Source organism: Archocentrus centrarchus, unplaced genomic scaffold, assembly GCF_007364275.1.
Source record: "Archocentrus centrarchus isolate MPI-CPG fArcCen1 unplaced genomic scaffold, fArcCen1 scaffold_29_ctg1, whole genome shotgun sequence".
Taxonomy (NCBI): domain Eukaryota; kingdom Metazoa; phylum Chordata; class Actinopteri; order Cichliformes; family Cichlidae; genus Archocentrus; species Archocentrus centrarchus.
The window spans coordinates 52,973-78,278 of record NW_022060258.1 but is presented as its reverse complement, the minus strand read 5'-3'; the positions used below and the strand labels follow the sequence as shown (position 1 = coordinate 78,278).

Sequence of the window (25,306 nt, the reverse complement as noted above, 5' to 3'; positions counted from 1 at the left end):
GTTGTAATCATAATACTAAGTAATATTCTCCCAATTAGAAATGTGCCTTATCTTTTCTACTTTAGTTGTCCAATTTGAACTGTAGGAAGGGAGGAGGGGTGATCATGGTTTGGGTTAGAAGATTCTCAAACATTTCTTTAGTTACCACTTAGTGTTATCAGATCCATATTTAATCAGATTCATATTTAAGTCTGGGCCAGATTTACTAATGGTCCAATTTAGTGAGTGAAAGTTTTGAACATGGGCATTTTTGCACTTGGCTTTATCTTGGGAGTATTTCAATAAATCACACAAATGTGATTTAGATATATGGCATGCAGTTTACTGCAAATTGTGCTCAATTTAACACTGAAAAAGTGTGTCTGATTTTGCATATGATGTTGCCATGCCTCTTACTGCTAGATCCAATAATTATATTGAATGTCAAGGGAAGATGCTATCAAAAAAATCTTGCACTTTGGATCAGATTGGGTGGTTCAGTGTTGTGAGAGTGGGCTATAACTTGGGTCCATTCTATAGTTCTTCACTGAATCCTCACCTGAATTTTTACAGCCTAGCCCCACATAAACATTATAGTCCAGAATAATCCTGATATTCTGGACTATCAGGACACAAAGATGTGTCCTGTTTTGGGTGTTACAGGGAGCTGAAATGTGTTTTAGAAATCTGAGAAGCTTGCAATGTTTTAAGGTTTTTAGCCCCAACTGCGTAAACATATAGAGCACTGCAATATGGGTAGTGGTTAGCACTGTTGCCTCACAGCTAGAAGGTCTGACTTTGAATCCAACTAGAATAGCCGCCCCACGATCCTGAACAGGATAAGCAGAAGAGAAAGGATATAAAGAACGGGAAAATGTTTGTGAAATTTTGAGTTCTTTTCTTCTAATTGTAAAGTCCATCAAAGTGCAGCAATTAATGAGATTGAGACAGATCAGAAGTGATAGATTAATGTCTGAATCTTAGACTAGGTAACACAGACTTTGATAAATACATACATATCCACAAATTTATGTAGAGATCCAACATTTATCTACACACAGTCCCCACAAAGTCCAGAAAACTTTTGACTGGTACTGTATGCTCGTTCTCCCTCTCATTTATCTGAATTGTTATGCTGTTTTTAGAGAGAAACATATCCATAAGCTCCGTTTGTTTGTTTTGGGGGGGGATTGTTTTTCTTATTTTTTTTGTTTAATATATTCCTTGCTCCCTTACCAAGTCTACTCATTTTTGGCTAGCTAATTTACACTGATCCTTTTATGGGTTGCCACATTGGACTATCTACCTCCATTTCACCATGTCTAGCATCTAAGACAATAACCTCATGAGTGTATCCAAACTTTTGACTGGTACTGTAGGTATTATTCCTCTTCTGCACTTGCCAAAATCACCTCCATCTTGCATTTCTAACTTTGACTCCAAACTGCTAAACCTAAGTGGATATACTTATTTCTAATCTTGTTCATTCTGATCATTCCCACTAAAAATCTTCAACTCTTCAATTCTGCCACCTCCAGCTCAGCCTTCTGTCTTTTTTTAAGTGCCAGTGTCTCCAAACCATACATCACAACAGGTCTCAATAAAATATTCTAAACCTTCCCTTTCACTCTTGCTGCTGTCCTTCTGTCACAAAGCACCCCTGAGTCATCTCCACCTATTCCACCCTGCCTGCCCTCTCTTCTTCACATCTCTTGTGCACTGTCCTTTGCTTTGTATGACTGACTGCAGGTTTAAACTAATTTACCTTCACTAGCTCTACTCCTTGTATCTTTGCCTTTCCATCAGCCTCTCTCTCATATTCACAAATATGTATTATGTTACTTCTACTGATTTTCACTCCTCTTGTCTCCAGTGCATACTTCCACCTCTACGGGCTCTCTACCTGCTCACTACTCTCACTATACATCACCTGCAAAAATCATTGTCCATGGAAACTGGTTGACCTCATCTGTTAGCCTGTCCATCACCACTACAAACAAGAAGGCACTGATAGCGGATCCCTGGTGTTATCCCACTCCCTCCTTGAACTCACACACCTCACCACTGTTTATCTGTCCTCATACATGTCCTACACCAGCCTCACATACTTTTTTGATGGTCCTGATTCCCTCATACATAAGAGTTCCTTTCTTGGCACCCTATTACATTCTTTCTCTAGATACACAAAGACATACGTCAACTCCTGACCATCTCTATACTTATGCATCAACAATCTCAAACCAAACATTGTACCTTTAGTTCTATTTCTTGGCTTGAAGCCATACTGCTGCTTTCTGCTCATTCCCTCTCTTATTAATCTAGCTTCAATACATTTTCCATAGCTTCATGGTGTGGCTCATCAGGTTAATCCCTCTGTAGTAGTTATTACAACTCTGCACATCACCCTTTTTTTTGAAAATCAATATCAGTGCACTTTTTCACCACTCCTCGGGCATCATTTCCATCTCCAAAATTGTGTTAAGCAATCTGAACAAAGAGTCCAATGCCCTCTCTCGTAGATATATCCATACCTCCACAGATATGTCATAAAGACTGACCACTTCTCCACTCTTGATCCTCTTCATAACTGTCCTCACTTCCTGATTCACTAACTGACCTTAATCACAGTAATCGTCTACACTTCTTTCCCAGGTTGATCTCTCTGCCTAGCCAATCAGTGCAAGTCCTTCCTTAGTATCCAGCCTCGCATATAACTCACTATAAGTCTTTTCCTTTGCCTTTGCCACCTCTCTCTTTCCCATAAACCCAGCTTTCCAGTACTCCTATCTACTTTCTTCACCAAATTGAGTATCCCACTTTGTCTTTGCTAACCTCTTCCTTTAAAAACTTTCTGTACTTCTTAATCATACCACCAAGTCTTCTTGTCCTCTTTCCTCTGTCCTCTCCCCAGAGGATACACCAAATGGATTCTTGGTACTTTCCTTCAGCACTACAGCTGTACTTTCTCAGTTATCTGGTAACTCTTCCCTATCACCCAGAGCCTGTCAAACTCCTGAACTTCAACTTCCTGAGCTCTATGCAACATTCTTCCTTCTTTAAATTCCACCACTTGTTCCATGCTTCTGCCTTCACTCGCTTCTTCTTGTTGATTTCCAAAGTCCTCCTGCAGACTACCATCCAATGCTGCCCAGCTCCAATCTCTCCTGCTACCACCTTGCAATCTCCTTTCTCTTTCAGATTGCACAATCTGCATAAGACATACTCCACCTATGTGTGCCTTCCTCTACTTTTATACACCACCCTATGTTCCTCTCACTTCTTAAAGTGGCCTTGCTTTCCATCCACCCGGTCTCCTGCACACTCAAAATTTCTACCTTCCTTCTCTCCATCATATTTGCCAACTCTCTCCCTTTACCAGTCATAGTCCCTGCATTTAGAGTCTCTACTTTTGCCTTCACTCCTGCCCTTCCTACTGTTTCACTGCCTTCTATAGCACGTCTCCCTCCTCTCCTCTTCAATTGTCTTTGGCCAGCAGTAGGACAGTTTCCACTGGCACCCTGTTGGCCAACAGCACTGGAGGTTATCATTATTAACCAGGGCCCTGACCCGGTATGTAAAATCTCATTCCTGATGCAACTCTTCTGATTTATCCATGTTTGGGGGCAGCACTAGGAGTACACTGGTTTATCTTGTCAGGCTTTCTGTTACAGGTCCTGTACATTTCACTTTTCTTCTTTCTAGTGTGAGTAAGACCTAATACCTTACCCAGTAGAGGACATCAGTCCATCCTTGTGTGGTAATACACTGATAGACAGTCAGCATGGAAAAGCCAAGGTTGTCAAAGTGGGTTATTCCATGGTTCGGGCCAGGCCATCCAGCTCTACACTCTGTCCCATTGATAGCACAGCGGCGACCATTCCCCGCTTGGGCACATGGAGCTGGCTTCTCATTCTCCACTGTAGCCATGATGTCTGAACACCAGAAGAAGATAGTGGTTATGTTGTATGAAAAGGGGAATTTAAATTTATGTGAAATCAAATGATTCCATATGTCTTACACATAAAAAAATGACTTAGTTATGTATATTTTGCCGATGTCCTTGTTATGTTCCTCTCCCTAGCAACTTTCCTCTGTATTGCTTTGAAAGTTTAATATCCTAAAATCATAAGGCCATTAGAATGCCCTCTGGCTTGAGGAAAGTCCCTATCATTTGACTCCCACACAAATCTGTTCTTTATTCACCAATCAGTCTTGAATCTTTAATTTTGTTCCTGCCATCTACCTCCTGCCAATTTGTGAAATGTTTTTTTCAGTTGCTTCAACAAGACTGGTATTTTGACCTTTTATATGCACTTATTTACTTGACTCCAAGTTGTTATAATGTAACTAACTTGGCTTTGTAATTCACTGTTTTTTGTTGAAGGAAAGTTTCATTATCAACCCTATTTAATACAGTGCTCTTTTGCCCATAAACTGCATGCACAGGCAGCAACAATTTTTGTTCACTGTTTTAGTATCCAGAATTTGTGATAATACTACCGTTAAGCCTCAAAGAGCAGATTAAAGTAAAATACAATAAAAATGGGCATACCATTTTAGTAACAAATTAGCCAATGGCAAAAAAGTGATGAATATGGTAATATTACACAAAAGAACTATTTTATATCTTTAAAGATTCAGTTAAAATACTGTTACATCAAAGACACTGAGCTCCATTTTTGTGCAGGTGCAACAACAGCACTAGAATGCTAGTAAACAGATATCACTGGTCTTTTGTCTGAATGTTCTGCATTCCTCCTACTAATGTCATGAACATCTGTTCCATGTTTACTATTTTGTGTTTGCAGCTGGAGATTCTGATTGTATTTTTATCTGTGCCCTGCTGCAAGAAAACAGAGCCTAATATTTTGCTAATATGAGACAGTCTATTGGGTCATTATTGACCATAACACCAACCACCAATCTGACTAACATGGTAACATATTCCTAGTATTACTGCTATTTAACTTTCACCCTATTGTGCTGCATACCGTACTTGTGCCTGTGTAGAAGCAGGTCTTGTGCATTTTGCATTTGAAGAGCTCCAGTCCCATAATGGAGTAAATGGTGACCATGAAGAAAACCAGCAGGGTAATATGAAACAGAGGCAACATGGACTTCAGGACTGAGTTCATTACCACTTGTAGGCCTGAAGTGAAAAACAGGATGCATTTAGGAATAATCAAATTAATTTTCCTAAAAATTTTAACTTCTAATATATTGAGCAATTATATGTAAAAGTAATATAACCAGGTTAAAAACATATATATTTGGTGGAGCTGTTACAGCATGATGAAATTCTACAACATAAACCATTTCTTACTGGGGACTCCAGAGACCAGTCTGAGAGGTCGGAGGACTCGGAATGCCCGCAGAGCTTTCATGTCAAAGCCACCCCCTTTTTCTCCAACTGTAGCTTCTACACCACTGAAGTGGTTAATGGCATCCACAGCCACAGTAACAATCTAAAGAAACACAGATAGGGCAAATGAGATTTCCTATGAACAAATAATGAGACATTTGCCAAAATGGCACTAAATTTAAAGAGTGAGCATCTTTCATGACATTTTTATTGACAGCTGCCCACCACCCACAGGATGGCCTCAAGGGGTTTGGTGCAATGTGGATTGGGTGACTGTCAAAACTGGCTATAGTGACATGGAACATTACCTCTCTGAAGGAGACAGCGCCTGAGCTAGTGCATAAAGTTAAGAGTAATTACATATAGTCAAGGTGACATCAATGCACAGCTTAACTTCTAGATCTGGGAGAGGGGTTGGACTCTACTCCCCTGTGGATATGACCTTCATGAGAATATCCCTCTGCCTTTGAGTCTGCACATTGGGGTTTCCCTCCATGGATGAGAGACTTGTTCCCTGCACCTTTGGGTCATGGAACAAGTCATGAGTATTGTTTGTACTTATGAATGCTCAGAGTGCTCTGTCTTGTAGGTGTCTTAGCTGATAGCTTGAGCATGGAAAAGTCCAGTTTTCCATTTGGCCATATGCTATGCTCCCCACTCTGTCATGGAATAGCTGTGTAGCAGGCAGAGTTGGATCCAAATGCAGGACTGGCAGTGGAATAGCTTGAGGATCTCCTCAAAACCAGAGACGCACCTTCCATTGAGAAATAGAATCTTGAATTACTCAATCTTTTAGATGTTATGGAGCTGTCTTGGTTGACACACTTCTCCAGCCATTGTGTGAGGGACTCTGGAGTTTTTTAAAAAAGGTGATTGGACCTCTTTAAGTTTATTGAAGATATTTCACCTCTCAACCAAAGACTTCTTCAGTTCTCAATAGAATAGAATAGAATAGAATGCCTTTATTTGTCATTATATAGAATGGTACAATTTTCTAAAAATATATAATAACACTCATAAGAATATGCAAAAAATAAATTGTATAAAAAATATGCATTATAAAAAATAAAATAAAGAGGTAAGTATGTGCATATAAAAATGGCCTTCGAGTTTGCTAAGCTATATATATATATATATATAGATAGATAGATAGATAGATAGATAGATAGATATATAGATAGATAGATAGATAGATAGATAGATAGATAGATAGATAGATAGATAGATAGATAGATATAGATATATACCATATTTTTTGGAGTATAAGTCGCTCCAGAGTATAAGTTGCACCAGCCAAAGAATTCAATTCAATTCAATTTTATTTATATAGCGCCAAATCACAACAAACTGTCGCCTCAAGGCGCTTTGTATTGTGGGTAAAGACCCTACAATAATACAGAGAAAACCCAACAGTCAAACCGACCCCCTATGAGCAAGCACTTGGCGACAGTGGAAAGGAAAAACTCCCTTTTAACAGGAAGAAACCTCCAGCAGAACCAGGCTCAGGGAGAGGCAGTCATCTGCCGCGACCGGTTGGGCTGAGGGGAGAGAAAGACATGCTGTGAAAGAGAGCCAGAGATTAATATCAATTAATGATTAAATGCAGAGTGGAGTATAAACAAAGTAAATAAGGTGAATGAGAAGAAACAGTGCATTATGTGAACCCCCCAGAAAACTAGGCCTATAGCAGCATAACTAAGGGATGGTTCAGGGTCACCTGATCCAGCCCAAACTATAAGCTTTATCATAAAGGAAAGTTTTAAGCCTAATCTTAAAAATAGAGAGGGTGTCTGTCTCCCGAATCCAAGCAGGAAGCTGGTTCCACAGAAGAGGCGCCTGAAAGCTGAAGGCTCTGCCTCCCATTCTACTCTTAAGTATCCTAGGAACCACAAGTAAGCCAGCAGTCTGAGAGCGAAGTGCTCTATTGGGGTGATATGGTACTATGAGGTCTTTGAGATAAGATGGTGCCTGATTATTCAAGACTTTGTATGTGAGGAGAAGAATTTTAAATTCTATTTTAGATTTAACAGGGAGCCAATGAAGAGAAGCCAATATGGGAGAAATATGCTCTCTCTTTCTAGTCCCTGTCAGTACTCTAGCTGCAGCATTTTGGATCAGCTGAAGGCTTTTCAGGGAGCTTTTAGGACAGCCTGATAATAATGAATTACAATAGTCCACCCTAGAAGTAATAAATGCATGAATTAGCTTTTCAGCATCACTCTGAGAAAGGATGTTTCTAATTTTAGAAATATTGCGCAAATGCAAAAAAGCGGTCCTACATATTTGTTTAATACGTGCATTGAAGGACATATCCTGGTCAAAAATGACTCGAAGATTTCTCACAATGTTAATGGAGGCCAAAGTAATGCCATCCAGAGTAAGTATCTGGTTAGACACCATGTTTCTAAGATTTGTGGGGCTGAGAACAAGAATTTCAGTTTTATCTGAATTTAGAAGCAGGAAATTAGAGGTCTTCCAGGCCTTTATATCTTTAAGAAATTCCTGCAGTTTAACTAATTGATGTGTGTCATCTGGCTTCATTGATAGGTAAAGCTGAGTATCATCTGCATAACAATGAAAATTGATGCAGTGCTTTCTAATAATACTGCCTAAGGGAAGCATGTATAATGTAAATAAAATTGGTCCTAGCACAGAACCCTGTGGAACTCCATAATTAACCTTAGTGTGTGAAGAAGACTCCCCATTTACATGAACAAATTGGAGTCTATGAGATAAATATGATTCAAACCACTGCAGTGCAGTACCTTTAATACCTATAGCAAGCTCTAATCTCTGTAATAAAATGTTATGGTCAACAGTATCAAAAGCTGCACTGAGGTCCAACAGGACAAGTACAGAGATGAGTCCACTGTCAGAGGCTGTAAGAAGATCATTTGTAACCTTCACTAATGCTGTTTCTGTACTGTGATGAATTCTGAAACCTGACTGAAACTCTTCAAATAAACCGTTCCTCTGCAGATGATCAGTTAGCTGTTTTACAACTACTCTTTCAAGAATCTTGGAGAGAAAAGGAAGGTTGGAGATTGGCCTATAATTAGCTATGACAGCTGGGTCAAGTGATGGCTTTTTAAGTAAAGGTTTAATTACAGCCACCTTGAAGGTCTGTGGTACATAGCCAATTAATAAAGACTGATTGATCATTTTTAAGATTGAAGCATCAATAATTGGAAAGACTTCTTTGAACAGTCTAGTAGGAATGGGATCTAATAAACATGTTGCTGGTTTGGAGGAAGTAACTATTGAAGTTAACTCAGAAAGATCAACTGGAGCAAAAGAGTCTAAACAAATACCAGCAGTGCTGAAAGCAGCCGAACATGAAGAATAATCTTTGAGATGGTTATGAATAATTTTTTCTCTAATGTCTAAAATTTTATTTGTAAAGAAATCCATGAAGTCACTACTAGTTAAAGTGAAAGGAATACTTGGCCCTACAGAGCTCTGACTCTTTGTCAGCCTGGCTACAGTGCTGAAAAGAAACCTGGGGTTGTTCTTATTTTCTTCAATTAATGATGAATAGTAAGATGTCCTAGCTTTACGGAGGGCTTTTTATAGAGCAACAAACTCTTTTTCCAGGCTAAATGAGCATCTTCTAATTTAGTGAGACGCCATTCCCTCTCCAGCTTTTGGGTTATCTGCTTTAAGCTGTGCGTTTGTGAATTATACCACGGAGTCAGGCACTTCTGATTTGAAGCTTTCCTTTACAGAGGAGCCACAGTATCACAGTAAAATGCATAATAAAGAGGAAAAAACATATATAAGTCACACTGGATTATATGTCGCATTTTTTAATTTTATTTTTAGTTATTTAAAAAAAAATTTTTTTTGGGGGGGGGGGGGGGTATTTGATAGAATCCGAGAGCAGAACAGACATTCCATCTTGAAAGGCAATTTAAAATAATAATGGATTAAAGAACAGGCTGAATAGGGTTACACCTAAGTTATGCTAATGTAATACATTCAGCTACATGACGCACACAAGCTGAGTACGGTCTGGTATGTTAACAGTTATTCAGATAACCATAGCATAAAAAACATGCTAACAAGTTTACCAAACCATCAATCCACTGAATTCTTCATCCTCGGTGTCACTCCTAAACAACTCCGCACACTCCATAGATAGACGAAGCGCAGCTTCCTCTTCTGTGTCGCTTTCGTCACACTTGTTGTCCCTTGCATTTCCAATTATTCTGGCCTTTCTGAATCCCGACAGGATGGTTTCGGTTGTCACTGAAGCCCATACTTTGGTGATCCATCCAATGACTTCCAGGAAAGTTGGGTGGCACATTCTTCCAGTTGCCGTGAAGCTGTGCTCTCCATCCATCATCCACTGCTTCCACAGGTTACGCAAGACTGCCTTAAAGCTCCGGTTCACGGTCATGTCAAGTGGCTGGAGTATTTTCATCATGCCCACACTCCGACATTGGGTACCAAGCCCCAATAATAATAACAACAAGTATGCTGAATACCAGAGCAGCGGACCGAAAGATAAGATCATGGCTAAGAAGGAGAACTGGACCCCTCGACACCAACTACCAAGACTACATGAAGTACTCTCTGAAGATCTACTAGAAGATGTGAATGAAGCACTATGGACAATCCCTACCTCGGCTATCACTGAAACCAATCAGTTAATGTATAACACGGCAGCAGTGATCCTTGAGATGCTTGGCGATGAACATCAATAAGGAGCTGTACCCTCCATGGAAATGATGACTAGAGGCAAAGATCAAGGCAGCATGGAGGGAAGTTAGCCAGGTCTCAGAGTTGCAGAAAGGCGTAATGAAGGACAATAGGCTGTCCATACCTGAGGCCTTAGAGACTGCTAAGCAAAGACTCACAGCTTTGGCTAACCGCCTGAAGAAGTGGAATAGAAGCCAGCAAAATAAACTGGATGTTCTCCACCAAACCAGCCACAGTATACTCTCAGTGGCAGGGGAACAATATGAGAACAGCACCCCCACCTGGAGATGGAACAATACTGGAAGGGCATATGGGAGAAGGATGCATCACACAACACCAATGCCCAGTGGCTAAGTGGATCACAGACCACAGCAACCTCCCTGAACAGGATCCAGTAACCATCACAGTGGCAGACATCCAAGAAAGGATCTCACATATAAAGAGCTGGACAGCACCAGGGCCTTGACATAATACACACCTCTTGGCTAAAGAAACTAACCGCACTCCATGAGCATCTGGCAGCACAAAAGAACCAGCTGCTAGAGGCTAAGATACACCCAGAATAGCTGACTGAAGGCTAGACAGTCCTGATCCTCAAGGACCCCCAGAAGGGACCAGTCCCATCCAACTACCAGCCCATAACCTGCCTCAGTACAACATGGAAACTCCTCTATTGTGCATGTGGCACAATATATGAGCGAGGCACAGAAAGGGATAGGCAGAGAGCCCAGGGGAGCAAAACACCAGCTACTAGTAGATAGAGCAGTCACTCGAAACTGCAAGACCTGACTGACAAACCTGTGCACCGCCTGGCTTGATTAGAAGAAAACCTATGACTCAATGCTGCACACATGGATCTTGGAATGCCTAGAATTGTACAAGATCAACAGGACCCTAAGAGCCTTGAACTCAGTGGGTATGGAGAACAACATTAGAGGCCAAATTCAAGCCCATCGCACAAGTCAACATCAAGTGCGGGATTTAACAAGGAGATGCTCTATCCCCACTGCTGTTCTGCATAGGCCTGAATCCCCTTAGCCAGATCACCAACAAATCTGGATACAGATACCAACTACAGAATGGAGCGAACATCAGCCACATGGATGACATCAAGCTGTATGCGACGTCATCCATGTGGATGCATATTGATTCACTGATCCACACCACCAGGATCTACAGCAATGACATCAGAATGTCATTCGAACTGGAGAAGTATAGTCAGATGGTAATTAAGAGATGAAAAGTAGTCAGAACTGAGGGGATTGCACTACCAGAAAGCAACATTGCAGATGTTGAAGACAGCTACAAATACCTTGGAATCCCACAGGCAAATGGGAACCATGAAGAGGCTGCTAGGAAAGCTGCAACCTCCAAGTACCTGCAAAGAGTAAGGTAAGTCCTAAGGAGTCAGCTGAATGGGAAGAACAAGATCGGTGGCATCAACATCTATACCCTGCTAGTTGTCAGATACCCTGCTGGGATAATAAGCTGGCCATAGGAGGAAATAGAACCTGCTGATGTCAAGACAAGGAAGCTCCTTACCTTGCATAGAGGGTTTCACTCCAAATCCAGCATCCTGAGACTGTACGTGTCAGCCAAGTCAAGCTGACACTATTCGGCGCTCAACAAAGCGGCTCTGCAGTTACTCTCCATGTGAAATCAAAGCCTCCTTTTATCGCAGGTATTGTGACAGTATATTGTGTGTGCCGGCTGATACTTATTGAGGCAGGTCCCAGCCAATCCACAAGCTGTTGACATAGTTGCATATAAATAAACAGTGGATTCACATTTATTGTTTAGAAAATATCTGGTTTTTGCCAGATGTATAATTTTTTTTATTGTAGTGAAGAAGAATTTAGTCGACTATGTTGGTCTGTCAATGAACACTGTGTTTTATATAATGCATTAATCCACTGTCAGAGTGTTTTGCCAACAGAGCAATGTAGTCGAATAAACTCTTACAGGTGGAAGGATTCATGCTAGCATTTTCTACCTACTTTTATGTACCAGACACACTTTATGATTAATGGCTGCTGGTGACACTACTGTAACACTATAAACTGATTTTACTATAAACTTTCTTCAGTGTAGGCTCATTTAATTTTTTTTTTTCCTGATTGTGGGATTACAGATGCAGTGAGTCATGTTTACCAGGACGCCACTGATGACATCCTAAAGTAGGGGTGTCAACCTCAATCACAGAACAGTTCAAAATTGAAAACACAGTCTAAGTTGTGGACCAAACAGGCTTAACATTTATTGAGCAGTCTAAAACTGAAAATATTTTAATTAGTAACATGAATTTTAATAACCATAATTCAGTTTTTTCCTCAACACATTAAATAAAAGATAAACTTCAAATTTTCTTCAAAAATAACATCAAGGATAATAAGAATATTTCAAGCTGATAAAAATTTGAAAATTTTCAGGTAATTACTGTGATGTGATATCAGCTGTTAGTTTTCTATCTTATTCAGTTTCTTTCTTACATTCCATGAACTGACGACTTTCTTCAGTAGCTCATCGCACCCCTGGGGTGGCTGTAGCTCAGTAGGTAGAGCAGGTCACCTACTGATCGGAAGATCAGCAGTTCAAATCCTGGCTACTCCGGGCTACATGCCAATGTATCCTTGGGCAAGATACTTAACCCCAAGTTGCTCTCCGACTGTTCTGTCGGAGTATGAATGCGTGTGAATGTTAGGTAATTAAAAGCACTTAGCTTCGTAAAAATGGAAGTGCTTGTATGAATGGGAGTGCATGGGTGAATGCAAACAGGTTGTATAAGTGCTTTGAGTGCTCATACTGAGTAGAAAAGCGCTATATAAGAACTAGTCCATTTACCCCTGTGTGATAAGGCACGTCACTAAATTCAGAAGGTATTTCCTCTGAAAAAGTTCAAAACAGCTGGTGAATTTAAACCTTTGCCTCTTATATGTTCACTGTCTGTCTTACAGTGCTTATGACACGTTCTGTCTTCAGGACTTTGATGAGCAGCGTTTCCTGTTGTGTGATGCAGATGATCAGCTCACTTGTGCGCGTCTCCCTTTGCATTTTCCCCCGCGTCATCCAACCAATCCACTCTTTCCTCCACACATTGCAGGGGGGAAAGAGACTCACAGGTTTACCTTCGATGGCAGTAAACAGATCTTTTGCCTCCCACCTACTTTGAAAATCCCTATTTTCCAAGCCCACTTTTTGTTTGGCCATTTTTGGGGGTCAGGCTAGCTTAAATGTCACTGTAAAAAGTGCTGATGTTTTTAATCCACTGACCACTGATCAGTGTGTCATTGGCATGCAGGAAAACAGGCAAGTGCACAGGTCTTAACTTGTGCGGCAGCTGTTGCAGTGCATAGTGGGATTAGTAGTATACGTGGTGGGAGTGTTTACTGGCGAGCCATTAATAATTGCCATGTAAAATTATGATAGCAAAACAAGCTTTCTTAAAAATCCTTAATTTCCTAAATAAACTAATAAGTTTTTATAACTTCAAAAGGGTGACATTGGAGTCTGTCAAACTGCAGGATTAGATTGTCTCTTGGGAGGCAGTTGAGTCAATTAGAGGAGTGCAGCTCTTCATACGTATACCTAAATCTTAAAATCTGTGTATTGGAAACACTTGTTTTTGTAAAATAATTTTAAAACCTGAATTCTAGCCAAACTAACTGTTTTCCTTAGTTTTGTTCATCTGAGTTGCAAGAAAAGATTTTGAGCTTATTTGCCTAAAACTGATGTCTGAATGACTTTAATTACAAATGCGTAAGATTAATTTTTAAAAACAAATCTGTTTTTGATGTATTGTGTATGACGCTTTACATTTGCAGCGGTTGTTTGGTAAACTTTACATTGATCGGCTGTACCAAGCTCACTTTTTAATATGGGATTTAATTAATTCTGCTTTACTAAACATTTTGTAAGATTTTCAGAAAAAAAGTAAACTCAGTTTTAATGTTACCCAGTGTAAATACTTATAATCTGATCTAATATCAGCCTTCACTGATAGATCATGGGTCTCTGACAGTCATAGCAGAGTTACTTTTAATATAATCCCACTTTTATATTTAACTCAAAATAGCCAGCCAGCATGTTTCTAGTACTGTCTGTGTATAAAGACATTTTAATACACACATTAAGAAAGTTGTCAAAACTGCTGCTGGAATATGCAGAATAGGGATGGGAATTGATAAGAATTTAGCGATTCCGATTCCATTATCATAGTTCGATTCTTCCTGATTCTCTTCTCGATTCTCATTTGGTTAGTGAACAAAATATACCACAAATGGGTTGGTTTGCATTAACTGTTCTTAATGTAAAGTAGAACAAAATTAAAACTGGTATAAAAAAACAAGAATTCCTCTTTTAAAATTAATGCTATTAATATTTTAACATTTTAACATAAAATACAACTGCAAGGTGTGCGACAACCAGCCTCTGAGCCAGCCATACTCTTGGCAGTCCTCATCAGCTAAATTTTACAGGAGAAGGAGATTATTCATACAGTATAGTGAAACCAGTACAGCAAAATAAGGTTGCAACTATCAATTATTCCATTTATTAATCAAGTGATCTGATTAGAAATACTTTTTTCGTATTAACAAATATGCAATTTTTCGTATTTAACTTCCATACTGCAGTTTTATGCTGTGTGAAAAAACAGCGGTGGATAGAGCAGCTACAAAGTTCTCTTTTCTTCATGTTGGCGCTTACAGATGATTGATGAATCTAGTTGAGGTTGGCTGGCTCTACCTGACATGGTCATCGTGATCACCAGCCAATCAGGATTGGCAGAATGAGATAAATGCTTCTGAGGAATACGCAGAGAGGCGCATTCCCATAGTGAGACATCCAAACGAATGCTAGAAATGAGAAGGTTTCCTTTCACTCCATCTGAGCTCACGTCTCGGTAACGGCTCTGCCTTTTTGCGCTTGCTGTGTGTGCACAGACTGCACATACAACTGCTGCTGCTGTTTGTGAAAGACTGCGAATATAATTTTGTAATGCTTTTTATCTTGATGCGTCTGTGTTCACGCCAAATAAGACCTGTGTGTAATGTTATCACGTACAGTAAATGCGTCCTCACATCAATGGAATCAATAAGCGGAATCGTTAAGCAAGCAGAGTAATGATTCCAAAGAATTGAATCACTGGGAACTGGTTCTGTACAAGAACTGGTTCTCGATTCGCATCCCTAATGCAGAATAGCAGGCTGTATCCATAAACTTTAACAGTGACCGTAGCTCCTTCCATCTTTGATATTGCAGCTGGCACTCAATGGCAACTCTGTCAGGCTGGTGTCTATTTTAACATATTAAAATAATACACACTAAGCAATTGATCAGGAATAAAGACCAGATGTGTATCAAATAAATGCTTTGCTTTTTACATTTTTACACCAAAGTCCTCTCCAAAATTCTAGCTTTCCTCTGTAGTGTGTGTCTGCTGTTGTCTACATCTGAGTGTCTGCCTCAGCTGTCAATATGCCAGTTGAGAAGCATCCATGTTTGTTTTACTCTTGAGAAGGCTCTAAAACTTTGTGAAAAGGGTCTGATATAAGTCGATGAGGCAGTGAGGCTCACTTCTGTCCAATGACAGTGATACTGAATGTGAATTGTTTTCTGTAGGTAACAGCTGCTGCCAGTATTAGTGAAACTTTTTTGAAGTGGCTCTGTCATTATGTAACTTCAACACTTAGGGAATAAATTGTGATACCATGAGAGTATTTAATCAAACTGTTTACCATGGGAAAGTATGATTTTTAGGACACTGGAGGCCAACATTAGCTAGCATATTGTAAATTTACATGCTGTTGTTGTCAGATGTCTGAAGCAACTGCAACAACAACAACAGCAACAAGTGATCAGCTAGTCCAATTCTGATCAACACTATTCTAAGAAACTCTTGCCCAGATATATAAGACCTTCTGAAATAAAGAGACTTGTAAATCCAGCCTCTTTAGATCTCTCACATAGGAATCAAAGGTCCCAGTTTTTCCTTTAATTTGTCTCTCACCTGTACTACATATATAAAATTCAGTGCAATTGATAACTGCTGTGGAATATGTTAACTGTTTAATCTGGTGGGAATTTAAAGGGGACATATGCTTCTGAATCCTCCCTTTTATTATGTAAATCATTCACTTGTGGTTGATATAAAGTACAAACCGGATTCCAAAAAAGTTGGGACACTAAACAAATTGTGAATAAAAACTGAATGCAATCATGTGGAGGTGCCAACATCTAATATTTTATTCAGAATAGAACACAAATCACAGATCAAAAGTTTAAACTGAGAGAATGTATCATTTTAAGGGAAAAATATGTTGTTTCAAAAGTACATGGCGTCAACAAATCCCAAAAAAGTTGGGACAAGTAGCAATAAGTGGCTGGAAAAAGGAAATTGAGCATATAACGAACAGCTGGAAGACCAATGAACACTAATTAGGTCAACTGACAACATGATTGGGTATAAAAAGAGCTTCTCAGAGTGTCAGTGTCTCTCTGAAGCCAAGATGGTAAGAGGATCACCAATTCCACCATTGTTGCGCAGAAAGATAGTGCAGTGTTACCCAGAGTGTACCCAGAGTAAAATAGCAAAGACTTTCAAGTTATCATCATCAACCATGCATAACATCATCAAAAGATTCAGAGAATCTGGAATAATCGCTGTGTGTAAGGGTCAAGGCTGTAAAACTCTACTGGATGCTCGTGATGTCCGGGCCCTTAAACGTCACTGCACCTCAAACAGGAATGCCACTGTCAAGGAAATAACAGAATGGGCTCAGGAATACTTCAAGAAAGCATTGTCAGTGAACACAATCCACCGTGCCATCCGCCGTTGCCAGCTGAAACTCTACAGTGCAAAGAGGAAGCCATTTCTAAGCAAGCTCCACAAGCTCAGATGTTTGCACTGGGCCAGGGGTCTTTTAAAATGGAATGTGGCAAAAAGGAAGACTGTTCTGTGGTCAGATGAGTCACGACTTGAAGTTCTTTATGGAACACTGGGACGCCATGTCATCCGGACCAGAGAGGACAAGGATAACCCAAGTTGTTATCAACGCTCCGTTCAGAAGCCTGCATCACTGATGGTATGGGGGTTGCATGAGTGCTTGTGGCATGGGCAGCTTGCATGTCCGGAAAGGCACCATTAATGCAGAGAACTATGTTCAGGTTCTAGAACAACATATGCTCCCATCTAGACGTCATCTCTTTCAGGGAAGACCCTGCATTTTTCAACAAGATAATGCCAGACCACATTCTGCAGCAATCACATCATGGCTATGTAGGAGAAGGATCTGGGTACTGAAATGGCCAAGCCTGCAGTCCAGATCTTTCACCTATAGAGAACATTTGGCGCATCATAAAAAGTAAGGTGCGACAAAGAAGGCCCAAGACGATTGAACAGTTAGAGGCCTGTATTAGACATGAATGGGAGAGCATTCCTATTTCTGAACTGAAACTGGTCTCCTCTGTCCCCAGACGTCTGTTGAGTGTTGTAAGAAGAAGGGGGGATGCCACACAGTGGTAAAAATGTCCTTGTCCCAATTTTTGGGGGATTTGTTGATGCCATGTAATTTTGAAACAACATATTTTTCCCTTAAAATGATACATTCTCTCAGTTTAAACTTTTGATCTGTGATTTGTGTTATATTCTGAATAAAATATTAGATGTTGGCACCTCCACATCATTGCATTCAGTTTTTATTCACAATTTGTTTAGTGTCCCAACTTTTTTGGAATCCGGTTTGTAGAACTGCAATGCTTTGGTCTGAATTCCTGGTTATTGTAGATCCACTTATCCCTCCTTTACCCATGTTCTGAGTCACATCTTAGAGCAACTCATTTGGTGTGGTCTTTTTAAATGTGAATTAGACATTTCACTCCCCCTCCAGGTCACAGCGTGTTCCACTCCACCCCATTCGCCCATTTTTGTAGTTTGATAGCAGCGATATGATTATCTACTGGCAGAGAAACAGGCACTTCAAAGAGGCTCTGGTTCCAGGGGGCAATGTAAGTAATCATGTGGGTTAATACACTTAAACACTAAACATTTTGAATTGTCTATTGTCGGCATAACTGAACTTGGACTACAAAATCACTGTGAGAAAAAAAAATGGCATATTCACGAAATTGGTCAGCCGGAAGTCCATGATTAGCAGTTCCACAGCAAATACTGTCAATTAGAAGGAAAGAAAATGTAACAGGGAATAGAGAAAACTGAACAGACTGAAAAATATGACCCAAAAGAATATAAAGATATCTATATAACACCGAGAGAGAATAAATGTAATTTTCTGCACTCCTAGACACTCAAAGTACGCAAGAAAATGAATTTAAGTGCCAAAAAAATGGACTTTACATGATATGCCCACTTTAAAGGATATTACAGTTCGTATTTAATTTTCTGTATTTTAAGTTTAAGTGTTTTGAGAAATAATAAGTAAAGGCATTTTGCTATTTGAGATCTAAGTTTATAAAAAATTAATAAAAAATCCCCACTCGCCCTGTGGACAGTCTGTGCCCTCTAAGCTTGGGTCCTCTACCAGGAGCCTGGGAGCTTGAAGGTCTTCCACAGTATCACAGTTTCTAGGACTGAGATCTTCTGAACAGAGATCTCAGATTTCGTTCCTGGAATCTGCTGGAGCCACTCTCCCAGTTTGGAGGTCACTGCCTCGAGTATTCCTATTACCATGGGGACGACTGTTACATTCACTTTCAACATCCTCTCCAGCTCTTCTCTCAGCCCTCGGTATTTCACAAGCATCTCATGTTCCTTTGTGATGTTGGCACATCTTGGTATTGCAACGTCTATCACGACAGCTTTTTCCCACAATTTGTCCACCACTACTATGTCCGGTTGGTCCGGTTGCCGCATAGGCGTAGGAACCAGGGGGATGTGTCCCCCCTAGTATTGGAGACAGGCACATTTCTCCCACCCAAAAATTACACCGTGGAGGAAAAAAAATACTTCATTTTGAAATCTGTAGCCCTTTAACGTCGGGCGATCGCTGCTGAAGTGCCCGTTACTTGCCCTCAATAGCAGCGAACAGCTGATTGAGATGTGGCGTATCAGCTTGGAGTCGGCTGATCAAAGGAGCGTTGATCAGCTGGCGTATTACCTTAACTCCACAACCGTTTGTCCTATCGAAAAAATGCAAACGGTTACTGAAAGCCCAGAGATTGCACGTCACAGCCATATAGGGGTATTACGGTATTTGTTGCCGGAAGTCTGCGAATGGCGGCACTTTTGAAGTATGTCATGTCATAGGGAACACAGTTGGTGTTAAAGGGTTAACTTGCGTGCTTTTATTTTGAAGGCACAACATAGCATCATGTCACTGCGCTCCCCTCACCTCTCTCTAAACGGCTGTGGTCAGGAGGCAGGAGACAGCGGCAGGAGTCAGAAACTCTTTTGAATGAGGTAAAATGGTCTGTCAGGAATTTTGCCATGAATATATGGTTTGTTGACTTGTCAGTTTACTTTCATTTTTTTTTTTTTTTCCAAGATGGCGCAACGGTAGGCAGCCTGTTACTGCAGCTCCCAGTTTACTTCCCTTACTTGTGTGTTTTTCTTGTGTTTTAAATTTTTCTTTCAGACTCTTAGTTATATCAGATATCAAACCCACCATGGACCTGCAAAGTTTCATTAGAGTAGTGGCCTTCCATATACTCTTTTGGGACTTTTCACCACTTCATCTGGAGAACCTGTGAGCCACTCACTGCACGAAAAGAGGCATATCCGTCCCCGTATACTGACGAGGGCGCCGCTAGTAAACGGCAGCTTTCGTCAGCATACGGGGATGCGCATATTCGTTCGCCTGAGATGGTTATGGTCGTTTACGTACCACTAGAATCAACGGGGGGTAGAGGTACGGGGGGAGCCGGCAGGCGCGAGGGGTTAACGACTCCACTTTACATATGAATAGCAGCGCTGCAAGCCGAAGCAGCGGCAGGAGACCCACGTGGCTTCTCAGTCATTGGATGATAAAAATGACATCACAATTCAGTATTCACATGTGATTGTTGGTAGATCTGTCCCCCCATTGGCCTTTATAAAGACAGGCCTGGGTAAGCCCCTCCCTAATAAATAATAACCCAGTAATAAAAAATATTTTTAATTATTATTTCTGTGATATACCTTGTATGTTATGTTGTATTCGTGCCATGCTAATAACCTCAACTAAAAGGAATTCAATTAAGAGAAACAAATTGTGAGGCACAAGTTTGAATATTTTTTTTTTGTTTTATTTATAAAGCAATATGCACATACACACACACACACACACACACACACAATCATATAATGGTAAATGGACTAGTTCTTATATAGCACTTTTCTACTCAGATATGAGCACTCAAAGCACTTATACAACACGTTTTTACATTTACCCATGCACACCCATTCATACAAGCACTTCCATGATTAATTAATTAAGCTAAGTGCTTTAATTATCTAACATTCACACGCATTCATACTCCGACGGAACGGTCGGAGAGCAACTTGGGGTTAAGTATCTTGCCCAAGGATACATTGGCATGCAGCCCGCAGTAGCCAGGAATTGAACCACTGACCTTCCGATCAGTAGGTGACCTGCTCTACCTACTGAGCTACAGCCACCCCCAATAATCTATATATATATATATATATATATAATAATAATCTATATATATAATCTATAATCTATATATATATATAAAGAAAACAAAAACATTATGACATATAATGCTTTGCTACTTCTGGGCCATGTGGTGATGGCTTTCTCTCAGAGCATGGTCCAGCATACAAACACTTATGGTGCACAGCTTTGTATTTAGGGTGAGCTTCTAGTCTGTCTTGCAATTTGGCTCAGAGGTCACTGAGCTCCTGGCTGGGGAAGCTTGGGGGTCTTAATCCAGCCCGACACGCCCTCTGAGACGCCATCCTCCTCATCCAACATGAGGTCAGTGGTGACACCGTCCCAGAAGGCAACCTCCTTCACTGCCAGGTCACTCGTCCTCGCCTCCAGCAGCTGTTGACACAGAGCACACATTAAGTCATTATGAAACTATATGAAATATTGTGAAAAATCAGGAAACTACACTGAAAGTTTGAGTCTCTTGACTTTGAATGTACACATAGCAGATAAGACCCTGAATGCAAAAAAAAAAAAATAATAATCAGCCCATCTTTGTCATCAGAAACAATGGTTATGTGACAAAGTACCAACTCCTGCATCCTGTGAATAAAAGACAAATGAACAAGTACTTTGAAAAAATTTAACACTGATAAAAGTACTTCAGTGATTTTGGTCATTAACCCTTGAGGCACCTTTAAACTGATTATACACTTGTTATCTTTTAGGTCCCAAAATGTTACAGCTGCTGAAACTATAAACATTCAATGTTAATTATTTTCACCTTCACTGCATCATCTTTTTATTAAAAAGGTGATGCAGTGCAGTGGTGGGCCGTCAGGGCCTGCAAGGCCTTCTCTGCTGGCCTAAAAAATATCTGAATCACAGACTGATGTTAATTATATCCTGTCCATCAATACTTGTTAAATTATTCCAAATGGTTTGTACGGTTCCTTTCACAGCTTTTCCTGTGGTCGCGCTGTTTCCAGACGTGTATTTTCATATTAAAGCATTTAACCAATCACATTTCAGCCATCATTTGTTCCCAGGGTCAAAGAAATCTGCCTGGAGGCCTTCATAATCAGTTCTGCGGGCCCCGTAGCACAAAAATAAGTAAAGTAAAGTAAAATTTTATTTATATAGCACTTTTCTAGATAAAATCACAAAGTGCTTTACAGCATTTAAAAGAAAACAATAATACACAATAAAACACACACAAACCACTAGTTAAAAGCAAGCCTGTACAAATGAGTCTTGAGCTGTTCTTTAAATGATTCAATAGAGTCCACAGATCTCAGGTGTGATGGTAGTGCATTCCACAATTTAGGAGCTGCAACCTCGAAAGCACAGTCTCCCTTAGTTTTTAGCCTAGAGCGAGGAACCACCAACAGATTTTGGTCAGAAGACCTCAGCAGTCTGTGCGTTATGTATGGGTGTAAGAGCTCACTAATGTATTCAGGCATTTGACCATGCAGAGCTCTGCATGGTCAAATGCAGAGCTCTGCATGGTCAAATGGTCAAAAATAAGTGTCGATCAAACAGTTTGATCAACCAATCAGATTATGAGTTGGCAACACCGAGGCCCTGACGGTAACGTCAGCATATTCATACACTTTGATTGGATAGTCAGTGTACTAGCCAGAGCTAGCAAACTGCATCTGTAGCCAGCTGCACAAGCAAAAAAATGGTTGTGTTGATTTAATAGCTGTTTTGTCAACCCACAATGGCTGAAGGAGGAGAAGAAATGGATTTGGTTGCAGATTTATTGTCAAAGCCAAGACGGACTTTTCAAGAAAAGCTGGACATCATTAAGAAAGGTCGGGCAACTCCGAAGCTAGCAAGCCTGTCACAACCGGGAAAAGGATGTGTCCACCACTTTCAGTCCACTAATTACGAGCGGTACCACTGGCTCACAGGCCCCGAGGAACACTGCAAATTGTATTGCTGGGAGTGCTTGTTGTTTGCCACTGATCGACATGGTGTTTGGAGCCACACTGGGTTTGTAAATTTGACTTGCCTAACCAAGGCAGCAACGAGACACCAAAGCACTGCCGGACACTTACAAGCAAAACATTCGGGGACACCAGAGCGGATCAGCTGAGCGAGCAAGTGCGCAGGGAAGCGGAGCTCCACGACGTAAAGGTGAAGAATAGGGAAATCTTAAAGAGACTGTTAGATTGGCTTTTTGGGGGGGGCAAGCAGGAACTTTCATTTCGGGGTCACGATGACTAAAATGTTTCCTTAATAATAATTTTATGAGGTTGTTATCAATGCATTTTTATATGTGTCGCAGCTGTAGTGGCAGTAAAAGCAGACTTGTGCACCTTGGGTTTGTTTCTTTGGTAAATGCTTTTATTCTGGCTACATGAGCTCTCAATCTGCGATGCAACAGCTCTTTCTACTGCATTTCTGCATAAAAAGATGTTTTTATTGCCATTCTTCTTTTTTTTTTCTTTTTTTTTTTTTTTTGCCATAAAATAGTTATTGAGGGTGGAGTGATTCAGGCGGATCACTACTGAAGGCCTAGGTGTGAAATGCACGGCCGCCACTGCTTTTTATAGACATTTTGGGTTGTTCAGAAGAAGCCAGATTTTATATAAAGATAAAAAAAACAATAAGTAATATTTTCCAAAAAAAAACTGCATTTCCAAGCTAACTACACAAAAACAGCAGACCAACAAAACAATCCAATACGTCTTACCGGCTTCCTTCTTGCACGACACCGGGCAGAGTTTTTAATGGCTGCCGCCTTTTCCGGACCGTGAGGCTGACTGTAGCGGAAGCTGCGGCGAACTGTCTGTAGGTTTTTCAAGAAGCTGAAAAACATTTTTGTACATTGTAAATAAACACAGTGTACACACAGTGCATACATAAACAATATTCAGGCAAAAAAAGATACTTACACACAATTATATCACTGTCCACGCATTAGGGGCTCGACACACGGGGAGCGACGTCGCTCGCTCTCCATTCATTTCCTATGGAGCTTGTGCGATGAGGCGACAATCGCTTGCCCTCCTCCAGCTAAGCGACCGGCGACGTTCGTGCATGTGAAATTTCGAGCTCGTACACGTAGACGTGCACACGCGACCAGGCGACGCGACACAACAAAGTTGGAAAATGTTCTACTTTTGTCGCTGTCGCGTGGCACTAAACCAATCAGCAAGAGTTTCATTGACTGACCAATGAGCGAAGAGTATGCTACACACTGCAGTCTGCAACCACTTTCAGCAGGAAGGAAAGCATCGTTTTAGCTGTGTTTGACTTTCCTATATTATATGACACTTCACGCAGTGATTATCGAGTTAAACATAAAAGGCAGCCATATGAGAACGTGTTGGTGCAAGACTAACGTTAAACAGACGGATAGAGGGACTTTTGTGCTAATATAGGATGAACGCGAGGTTGTCTTTTTCTTTTGTAGAGGAGACTTAACAGCAAGATTTCTGTCAGTTCCAATAAAATCTTCAGACTCCTCATCTTTATTCCCGTGTCTGACACGGACTGCTTTGAAAATGTCTAAATCCCTCCAGTTTCATAACCAATCACATTTCTTGGAGACGAGTGACGTAAGAGCGCGATTCGCAAAGCTGCCGTCGCTATCGCGTCCCGTGTGTTCGGTTTCACCCCAGTGGCGATGCGACCCATTCGTCGCTGTCGTTTGTCGCTCCCCGTGTGTCGAGCCCATTAGAAACCCACTCGCGTTGCGAGGCGAACAGTCTGTGGAAAAAAACGTGAAATAAATAAGAGTAAAAACATTTTAAGTTCTTCTCTCCTCCACACATTGAATACTGCTGCTTTGTTTCTGATTCTTACCTCTGCAGAGGATCATTATTGGATTCAGAGTTGTGCAGGCCACGAACTGCTTCCTGTAAGATAAAAAAATAAGAAACCAAATCACAATACGTCTGTCAGCTTACTGTGACCATTCCTCCACTCTTAGTATTTTTGTTTTAAAAACGACCAAGTCTTACCGCAGTTTTGGATCGTGCTGCCGTCTTTTCCTCGAGTCCTTCTGTAGGTGAGGCTTTGTTTAGAGCATGGAGTCTCTACACAATAGACGCCATGTTGTCTTTCAGTTGCACTCGAACAAACTTGAGTAACTGAGTCGATAACCCACTCACTGCAGCCAGCAGCGTCTTCTCGTCTGCAGCGGGGCTGTTGAGGCTGGCCGGTAGAGAGGCCCGCTTTCACCGGGAGCTTCTGGGGTGTTGAAATATAGACGACGTCCTCCATTGTCGTACCGGGAAAGCAGCGTAGACAAAAACCGCCATTCAGTTTGAACGGAAGAGAAGGAAGGCACTGATTGGTCCTACAGACCTTCAGCGTGATCCTGCCGTGATCTGTATTGTCCAATCACAGGCCAGGAAGTTGCCACACGGAAATTAAATTAATTTCATTTCAAGTGAATTCAATTTTATTTATATAGCAGCAAATCACAACAAACAGTTGCCTCAAGGCGCTTTGTATTGTGGGTAAAGACCCTACAATAATACAGAGAAAACCCAACAGTCAAAATGACCCCCTATGAGCTGGAAGATGTGTTGTTCACACATCCACTGTCTGTTTAAGCAGGACAACTGAGAAGGTGACTGTTGCATTAAAATTTTCCTTATTTTTTTTTTTATTACCTTTTTACATTTAAATTTTTCTCATG

General features: G+C 40.7%; 1 protein-coding gene across 1 annotated transcript in view; it reads right to left on the bottom strand.

Annotated features, from left to right (window-relative positions):
* The window catches only part of LOC115776226 (dihydropyridine-sensitive L-type skeletal muscle calcium channel subunit alpha-1-like), a 252,673-nt gene that overhangs the window by 207,074 nt on the left and 20,293 nt on the right, over window positions 1-25,306 (bottom strand). Inside the window, 4 exon segments of the mRNA XM_030723834.1 lie at window positions 3,706-3,911; window positions 4,976-5,128; window positions 5,303-5,444; window positions 10,686-10,710. Of these exon segments, the coding sequence (XP_030579694.1) occupies window positions 3,706-3,911; window positions 4,976-5,128; window positions 5,303-5,444; window positions 10,686-10,710 (526 nt within the window).